The 10,278-nt window shown below is 29.1% G+C and overlaps 1 protein-coding gene across 2 annotated transcripts in view; it reads left to right on the forward strand.

Annotated features, from left to right (window-relative positions):
* Positions 1-3,216, forward strand: part of LOC100198634 (uncharacterized) — a 63,380-nt gene extending 60,164 nt beyond the window's left edge. For both annotated transcript variants that reach the window (XM_065809158.1, XM_065809159.1), the window contains exons 5-7: positions 1,600-1,760; positions 2,136-2,257; positions 2,963-3,216. In XM_065809158.1, the coding sequence (XP_065665230.1) occupies positions 1,600-1,760; positions 2,136-2,257; positions 2,963-3,007 (328 nt within the window). In that variant the 3' untranslated portion in view covers positions 3,008-3,216. The remainder of the gene's footprint in view (positions 1-1,599; positions 1,761-2,135; positions 2,258-2,962) is intronic.
* The last annotated feature ends 7,062 nt before the right edge of the window (positions 3,217-10,278 follow it).

Below are 10,278 nucleotides of genomic sequence, written 5' to 3' on the forward strand. Positions count from 1 at the left end.
ATTCAGTCAGTATATGGAAGTCAATTAGTCAGTATTATCAAGACAGTTTATCGAAGTGAGTTTTATCAAAGTGTTTTATCGAAGAACATCAATACAAGAAGATACAGAGCATTATTGTATCATCAATACAGAGCATTATTGTATCATCACAAGGTAAATGTAACACGGTAAGCCTTGAGATGTGTGATTATTTATTTTTATTATTTTCATGACTTCAAGTGCAAAAATGGCTTCAAGTGCAAAATCCCGACAGTCTTGGATTGGAACTAAGAAAGAAAATTATTGGCGATTACGTAAGTGGAATGTCACAAAAAAGTGTTTGTGATAAATATGGCGTGAAAAAATGGACTGTATCAAGTCTATGTTCCAAATATCGTTCTACGGGAAAGTTGACAGCAGATAACAAAGGTGGAAGACCGTGTTCCACCACTTCTAGAGAAGATTCTATGATCGTCAGATCCTTCAAGAAGGATCCCTGGATATCATCAGTCGAGATACAAAAGCAATTAGAGCTGTATCAGACCGAACAATCAGGCGACGTGCTGTTGAAGCTGGATTATTTTCTCGATGCCCTGCAAAGAAATCGCTGATTTCACTAAAAAACCAGAAGAAAAGACTCCTGTTTGCTACATCTCATATTGACTGGAATGTGCAGAAATGGCGAACCGTCCTCTTTAGTGATGAATCGAAGTTCAACATCATTGGGAGCGATGGCATTTGCCGTGTACGTCGACCGGCCGGAAAACGCCTCGATTTACGTTACTGCCATAAGACCGTGAAGCATGGTGGAGGCAATGTAATGGTCTGGGGGTGTTTTTCTGCTAACGGTCTAGGTCCAATACATCGAAACAATGGAATAATGATGATCGTTTCATGTATAAAAATATCCTGAAAGGTGTTATGTTACCTCATGCTGAATGGAATATGCCAATAAAATGGGTTTTTCAGCAAGACAACGATCCGAAACACACTGCAAAAGTAGTCAAGCAGTGGTTTCAAGACAACCACCTATCGGTGATGGATTGGCTGCCACAATCTCTGGATCTTAACCCTATCGAGAACCTGTGGGAGATTGTCAACCGCAGAATTAATCGTAAAGGTGTTCGTAATAAGGATCAACTGTTTGAACAAATCGAAAAGGCCTGGGCAGCGATTCCACAAAGTTTCATTGATCACCTGATCGAATCTATGCCTCGAAGATGCAAGGCTGTGATCGACAACAACGCCACGAAATATTGATAGCGAAATACAGCTTGATCAACATTTTGTCGAGTTGTACTTGTTTTGTCCAGAAGGAAATCAACTTTTTTTAATACTTTTGATTAAATTATTAATTTTCGTGTACAAATAATGAACTTTGTGATGAATAAAACTTGAAGAACTTTGTCTCTAAACAGTTACATAGTTATTTCTCTAAATTGAAAAAATGCAGCACTTTTATATAAAGAAACTAAATTAGCATTATTTGGTTGCACTCGTTTTGTCCGATACTGTATGTATAAGTTTATATTTATATGCATCTATATATAAATGTATACATCTATTCGTATAAATATAAATTTATTTTAAATTTTTGCATATGCTATTACATATTTTCAGAATTTTGGAATATTATGATATAGAAGAATTAAAAACAGGTTTTTCAAATGGTACAGAAATTGATTTAACTATAGATGAGGATACAAATGAAGAAGATTTGTTTCAATTCTTAAGAAATTATGCTGATAGAAAAAAAAGCATGGGGGGGAATGTATTGACATGTAAGTAGAACTATAAAAATTATTTCTTTTTTTAATTAACAATTTATTGCCATCCTTTTTTTAGTTAACAAATTATTTTGATCCTTTTTTTAGTTAACAAATTATTTTGATTCTTTTTTTAGTTAACAAATTATTTTCATCCTTTTTTTAGTTAACAAAATATTTTATCCCTTTTTTAGTTATCATTTTAATTTAACTAAAAAAAAAGTTGTTCATTTAACCAATTCACTTTAAAGTTAGTGATTTAATTATTGATTTTTTCAATTTTGCCAAATTAGAATAAAAAAGTTTATAATAAATCATACTAAATTTATATAAGACAATAACATTTATTTAAGAATGTTATTCTATTTAACAAACATATTTAAATTTCAGTGACATGCGCCAGTCAAGACACCTATCGTGCAGCAATGAAAAATCCAGAGAAATATGATCTTGTTCGAGTAAGAACTGGAGGTTGGGGTGAATTTTTCATATCATTTTACTCTGCTCATCAGGTACATTAGTCATCTAATCAGCTTACTCTATGTTTGTTAAGATTGGTGTCTCTGTTTTTTTGTTTTAAAATTTTAAAAAGCTTTGGAATAATTAATTTTGTTCTTTTAATGGGTGTTCAATACAAATCAGTAAAAAGTTTTTAGGTTAAAAAGACTTCCATAAGTTGTATTACAATTAAATTGTATTTATTTTGTTAAAAAATTATTACTTCTTTATATATATTGCAATTTTGTACAAGAGTTGCACATTTTTAAGAAAATATTAGAAAAAGAAGATAACAGCAAAAGAAATTATACATTTTGTGTATTCCTTGATGAGACCTAACTTAATGTGCCGTAACGGCATGATTACTTTCTGAGTTTCTATCAGCAGCTCCCGCTTCACACTGTATTTTCCCATAAAGAACTCGGTCTAATGCGGCTAAAATAAAAAGTTTTGTGAAACCGCTCTGAAAGCCAATGGGAAAAATAAGCATTTTGAAGTCTTAGAATAACCTCCCATCCGTGGTGGTCATACTTCAAGGCACTCAGCAGCATATTGACTCTCATGCAGTCATCATTGAGATTAAGCTATTGAAATGGACATAAGTTGTTAAACTTGCTTCAAAACTTCTTTTTTTATGGGGGAGGGGGTGGGGAGTGGGAAGAAAGTAGGTAGGGAATAGGTAAAAGACAAGTCATTTTAACTTTTATTTTATTCAATAGAAACAACATTTGCGTCGAACTTTTGCAACTGTTAGTTCTTCATGATTTCAATTCAACTTGGTTTATAATGACTCTGGATAGCGTTGTGATGATGTTGAGTTTCATAGTGATGTTACGGAGTTTATTTTTAACTTAGGTATTTTTGTATTTTTATAAGTAAAGAATTTTTTTACTGTAGCTAATAATTAGTGAAGTATTTTCATATTGTAAAGGACTTTGTACTTTTTAAATTTTATAATAAAGTTTGCAACGAATCTGTTGACTATTGTTTTTAGTTTATGTTTTGTTAAAAAAGTCTGAGTAAGCTTAAAATAGTTTTAGCCTGTTAATCAGCGTCTAAGCCTGTTGATCTGTGTTTAAGCCTGTTGATCCGTGCCTTGAACCAGAGTTGTTAACAAGATCAAAAGTAGTAAGGTCAAGGCCACATATTACAAGGCCAAGACCAAGGGCAAAAGTTACAAGGCCAAGGCCAATAATTTTAAGGTACAACTCCTAAAGTACAAATAGAAAACAAAGTAGAAACAAATACATTTTTTTTTGGAAAAAAGATTTTTTATGGGTTCTCTTTTGGGCCCTTTATAAATCGAACCACGCGTCAGAATTTGTGTGATTTTTCTTATTAATCATGTTAAACTAAATATTTTAACTATTTTTTTTAACACGATTTATATGGAATTGTACTGTGACATAATATATGGAATTGTACTGTGACATGATATATGGCATACAGAATTGTACCATGACGTATTAACTTAAGCGAAAAAACAAAAATAAACCTCGAATTTATCAACAAATTAATATTCTTGCATCGGAATTTTGGTAAATTTTTTCTTTGTATATGATGCGTTTTATTGGATTGGTATGATAAATGAAGTTGCCAATACCGAGCTAGATGGCATAATAAGTTTTATGCACCAGCTCGGTTTTGTTTTTTGGGCCGTCTAGCGCATATAGGTGTCGGCTTCAATTAATAATAAAATTTGTTGAAACAATGGTGTCTGAAGATAATTCGTCTTCAAATAGCTTTTTTGTTGTTGTCTTTGTCAACTTTGTTACTTTGTAAGAATCTGTAAAAAAAAAAAAAAAAGCACTTTCAAAAACTTTTTTTCAAAAAATTATTTAAAAACATGGTATTATTTTTGTTATTACTTATGGCATTCTAGAAAAATTTAAAGAAAGTGAAAACAAGACAATACAGACAATCTGTACAGACAATACAGACAATCTGTACACGCCAAAGCTAAATCTTAAGACAAACTTATTTATATAAGTTTGTCTTAAGATTTAGCTATTTTTAGATACTTTTTTATTTTAATACTAAATATATATCTCATTATTTATCCATTTACACAACCATGTACATTTTTTTTAACTTATGAGCACTTGACTTAATAAGCACGAGAAGAAAACAAATTCTTTTTTTTAATAATTTAACTCTATTAGATCGATTTAAATGTTTGCATAAGAAAATGTTTTTTCATGAAATATAACTAATTTTGAATGACGAGAGTTGTTTATGGTACCATAAAATACTATAAAATTTCTTTATGGTAACAAAGAAATAGAACCCATCTATGCATCTAAATCGCTTATATAAAATGTTTATTAAATTTAAAACTATTTAAATTGATAATTAGAGATATCTAATTTATATAATATAAAGTTTCTAAATATTTAGTTGAACTCCTTACTTAAAGTAGCCTATTACAATTTTTTAAGTAAAAAAAAAAAAAGTACTTTTAAATTTTTATGTCTTGACAAATCTAATTAAACATTGTAATCCTAAAGGAACAAAAGAGACCTGCAGCCGTATTCACATCCCTACGTTAAACTAATGGAGAATTTAGGTGTCCGTTAAGAAAAAAAACTCTAAACGGTCGGTTACAAAACGGAAGAAAGTAAATGGTATTCTAATCCTTCCGTTTAGGCTCCGTATATTAACCGCTCCGATGAACTTTTGAGTTAAAATTCCTCCGTTAGCCATCTCCGTTAACTAGTTTTTGTGCTGTTTTTTTCATCGTATATAAACGTTGCGATGCCAACAGACGATGATTTCGTTTAACTGGTAAATCGAAACCGGCGAATTTTTAAATAATGGTTGCTGATAAATTCTTTGAATTTAATTAAAACACGCTGCAAAACGAAAAATTCAAAGAGTTTGTATCTACTTAACACTTAGTTTCATTTTTTCGTTTATGTCTCTTCACTCCTATGGATTACACATTTTCTCATAACTGTATTTTGTTCGATTTTTGCAAAGTGTTTAAAATGTTAAAACAGTAATTTTATTGTGACACATTTCAAAAAAACGCGATCCTCTTTATAGCATCAAAGCGAAGGTTTTATTTTCCTAGTGTTTTAAACTATATATTAACTCCAAAATGAGTTGAGTGTGTACCTTATACTGTGTTCTTTTTGGTTAAGAAATTGACAAACGACAACTAATAATTCAAAAATTATTTTACTTTTAAAATGAACTTCTCTTAGGCTAAAATAAATCTTTGGTCGGAAGCACACAAAAATGTTATTCAACTTTTTAATTATAATATTTTAATAGTCTCTAAAAACCAAAAAAAAAATAACAAAATATCTAAAATATAACTTTTAAATAATATTTAATATAAAGTGCTGCGCACAAAAAAATATGGATATTTTTGTAAAAAATTATGCCCAAATTCTTCTAATTTTGCTTGGTATGGTTTCAACAGTTTCATGTAACCTCAACAGGGCTTTGTCTTAAAGCATATAGAAAGCTTTGTTGCCCACCCAATTTGAACAAAACAACCTTTGATGCTTCAGTCCTGTAATACAGGACTGTGTACATATCATCGATATAATCAGTGTGTGATTATGTAATTTAAAAATATGGAAAACAATTCGAAATACCACAATTGTTTCTTTTAAGTAGCACTTGATATATTTAACTGCAAATTATTCTTTTTAAGATCAAATTTTGTAAAATAATAGTTAGAAGGGGGTAGGCGAAAATCCATGCGACCATCTTAACCGCAGCATAGAGATTTTACTATGTGCTTGTTATAAAATACCCCTTAGCAAGTGTTTGTTATAAATTTAATATTGTTAATTGTTAATAAAATTAACATCGAAGCTAAGAAATATATACATATGTTCAGCTTATATAATTTATTATAAAATTGAATGGAAACTTATAAAACCAAAAATATTTCATTTTATATATATATATATATATATATATATATATATATATATATATATATATATATATATATATATATATATATATATATATATTTAAAAAACTTTAATTACTGTTGCAAAACAGCTGTGACGCTGTGGTTAGAGTTCCGGCTCAGAACCATGAGGTTCGTGGTTTGACACTGGCTCTAACCCAGTCAGCAAAATTGGTTAGGAAGATGGCAAGAACTACCTGGATAAATGCTTCTCCGTGGTGTTCTGTGATAAGTCTTTTATGAAGCACCTAAATAACTTAAAAAAACAACTTCAAAGCTCTTCTTATATAAATTGCATTATTCGCACAATATACTGTAACAAAATTTAAAATAAAGATAAATTAAAATTTTTTTTTTACTATTTTCCTCCCAGATATTGACTTATTTTTTAGTTAATATTTTGCTGCCAATATTTTTATGCCAAAATGTGTTTAGAGGAAATGCAAAACATTTTAAATCAGTTAAGTTGTTTTGTATGTTTTTACAAGATGTCAAAATATAAATATTATATAGGAGAGAGTGAAGGGAAGTGGGACACGGCAAAGTGATGCATCTCAATGAAATGCCTCACATCTCCCAATAAACAATGAAGTTTAGAAAACAATGAGATTTAAAAAATTAGATTAATAATCTCCCATTAGATTAATAACCTCTCCTATCACTTTTTTGCAATTATATTGTGGAAACCTTTTGAATGTTTGATGAGAATTACATAGTTTACAATTATAACAGTTTTTAAATAACTTTTGTAAATTGCAAATTTTGTAAATAACAAATGTTATTAATTACTCATTTGTCCCACTTCACCCCATACTTTCCCTACTTTAGTAGGGAAAGTATGGAATTAGTGCACGAAATAATGCTTTATTTTTTTAACTATTTTTTTAATATAGTTTTTTTTTATTTTAGGTGCCCCGAGAAGTCCTTACGGTCTTATCACAGAGACCCGCGGAAGAGCATTTGAAAGAAAGTTCACGTCTTCTTCCTTAGCAATGTTATATAACTTGTCCAGATGTTGTGGTGTTGGACCACGGATCTTCTGTTGTTGTGGTATTGGACCACGGATCTTCTGTTGTTGTGGTGTTGGACCACGGATCTTCTGTTGTTGTGGTGTTGGACCACGGACCTTCTGAGACAAGAGCGCTAACCACTGCACTACGGTTGCTCATTTGTTTCAATTTGTTTGGTGCAATTTGTTTCATTGGGTTGTTTGTAATTACATTATATAAAAAAGATATTAGAATCAGGGATGCGAAGTCCCAATAGGACTCCGGCTTCATATCTCTATTTTTTCTTTTCTCTATTGACCAAATGCTTCAATCGTGTTTGATTTATCATTTTTTTATTTATTTTTTATTATTATTATTTGCTGTGTATTAAAACTTACAATGAAATAAATCGTGTTAATAAATAAGAGAGCTGGAGCAAGCAGAAGACATAAACTGTCTTATCATCGAGCCCCATTTACATTGAAAAATCGTCAGTTTATATACAAAAATGAAAACTAGCTAAGTACATAATAAGAATTTTACACACGTTAGTTACAATATAAATATTAATATAATATAAACATTAGTGTTGAAATATAACGCAATATATCAAAAATTAACAACAATATAAAAGTATTCTAGTTTTTTTAGCAAAAAAATAAAATAAAAATAAAACTGCAACAAAAGAGAAGTAGTGTTGATAACTATTTTTTTAGATAATTTGTATTATTTATGTATTTATTTTAAAAGAGATATTTTAAATCAAAGTCATTTTGTAATAAGATTCTTTCCTGAATTGTTCCAAAGAAATGTTTTGAATATTATTTTTTTTTGTAATAAATTTTGAAAAGCGTTTCCATAGAAACTGTCCACGGTATTGGATTTGGTAAGAACTTAGTTTTAAATTAGTTTTTTGTACAATAAAGTTGTTAATTGAAAATTTAGTAGGATATTTGTGCGAGATTTCATTATAGTAAGACTAAAATACAATAGGAGAAAGTCCATGTTTTATTTTAAACATGAATTGTAGAACTTGGTGTATATTAAATTTATAGATACTTAGGGCACCAAGCTTCCTTCAAAGAGGTTCGCAATGAAAAATTCTGTGTGCGCCAAATACAATCTTACTATAAAGTTTTTCAAATTTATAATTATTACTACCACATACAATATTACAGTAAGAGATAAAACTATGAATAAATGAAAAGTATACTTTTTTCAAGGAAGAAGTGTTAAGATATGGTTTAGTTTTATTTAATATGAAAATATGTATTGAGATTTTATTTTCTATGTATTTTATATGTGGTTTCCATGACAAATTTTTATCTAGTATTACTCCTAAAAAATTAATAATTGGTTCCTTTTAATAAATGTTTTATTGATTAAAAAGATTAGGTTATTTTAGAGGAACATCATCACCTTTACTAGGTTTTTGAGAATAAGATAAATTTAGTTTTTTCTACATTTAACAAAAGCCTATTACTTGTAAACCACTCGTTTATTTTTAATAGTTCTTCATTAAATATATTAAAGAGAACTTTGTTTGTTGTTTTTGTTGGAATAAAAAGTTTTTGTTGGAATAAAAAGGATTAGAGTCGTCTGCAAACAATATGACATTTAAAATATTTGATACTAAGTATAAATCATTTATATACAATGAAAATAATAATGGTCCTAAGATTGAACCTTAGGACACACCACATGTAATGTGTTTTTCTTTTTCAATTTTTTTTATAAATAATACATTGTGACCTCTTCGCCAGGTAATCTTCAAACCAAAGTAAGTTTTCATTTCTTACTCCATAGAGTTCCATTTTTTTTATAAGTATCTTATGGTTAACAGTGTCAAAGGCTTTTGACAGATCAAAAAAAACTCCTAAGGTAAAATAGTCATTATTGAATGCATCTGATACGTGATTATTCAGTTCGAGTACCGCATGGTTTGTTGAATTATCTTTTTTAAACCCAAATTGTTTTCTGTACAGCAAACTGTTTAACATCAAATAGTAATAAAGTCTGTTGTACATAATTCGTTCCAATAATTTTGAGAAGGTAAGGCGGAAATAGGTCTGTAGTTTGAAATATTAGTTTCGTCACCAGATTTAAAAATTGGAGTGATTACGGCAACTTTAAGTTTTTTTGGCACAACATCTAGTTTTAATGAAAGGTCAAAAATATGAAATAATGACGGTTCAATGATATCAAAAATTGACTTAACAACATTTACACTAAAATGCCCGCACTTTTATTACTTTTAAGACCATTAAAAGCATTCCTTATCTTGCTTAGATTTAAATTAGATTCTTCCATAATATTATTACACGGTTTAATATAAGATTCAAACTCTATGGTATTTGGCGGAATTTTACTTCGGCCCTACTTCAAGAAAAAATGAGTTTTTCAGGTATTTTTTTATCATAAATCATTTCCCCGTCAATCTGCCATATGGGAAAAATTCATAAGATTTAATGAGTCCCTAAGTCCTTGTCACCATTATATCCAATGACTCTGGTTTCCAAAATTGATTGTTCCTTTAACCTAAAAGCCATAATTTTTTTCCCATAAACTTTTTTATATTTTTAGAGCTCCTGGATACTAAAAACTTGGAAAAAGTAATCGTTCTGTGACTTTCAAATCCGTAGTCTTTTTAGGACTCCGCATCCCTGATTAAAAATATTTTAGAAATATTGTCCCATTTTTTTTACACCTCTTCTCCCGTATTGTCTTTTTAAAAAAAACAATTAAAAAATTGACTCATTTGAATATATTTTGAAAAATATGTATTTACCATAATATTATTTATGAAATTGAATATACTGATATTGGTGTTTTTTATTGCTGAACAAGAAATTTTTTTTATGTTGGAACGAAAATGCTAAACTAGCATCAATCTTTTGCCTTTTTTTTATTTTTTTATTTCAAAATATTGAGCACAAATAGTCGAATTTTAACTTTTCATGACTTTCAATTGATAAACTTTTATGAAACTTATTAAAATGACTCATATTAATTTGTGGAGATCCAAAAAGTGTATGCTTTTCTAAAATAAATTAATTTGAGTCTCTCGCTTATATAAAAATATAGCGCAGATAAACTTTTTATTTAGTTTTTTAAA

The sequence above is a fragment of the Hydra vulgaris genome, chromosome 11 (assembly GCF_038396675.1).
Source record: "Hydra vulgaris chromosome 11, alternate assembly HydraT2T_AEP".
In the NCBI taxonomy this organism is placed as follows: domain Eukaryota; kingdom Metazoa; phylum Cnidaria; class Hydrozoa; order Anthoathecata; family Hydridae; genus Hydra; species Hydra vulgaris.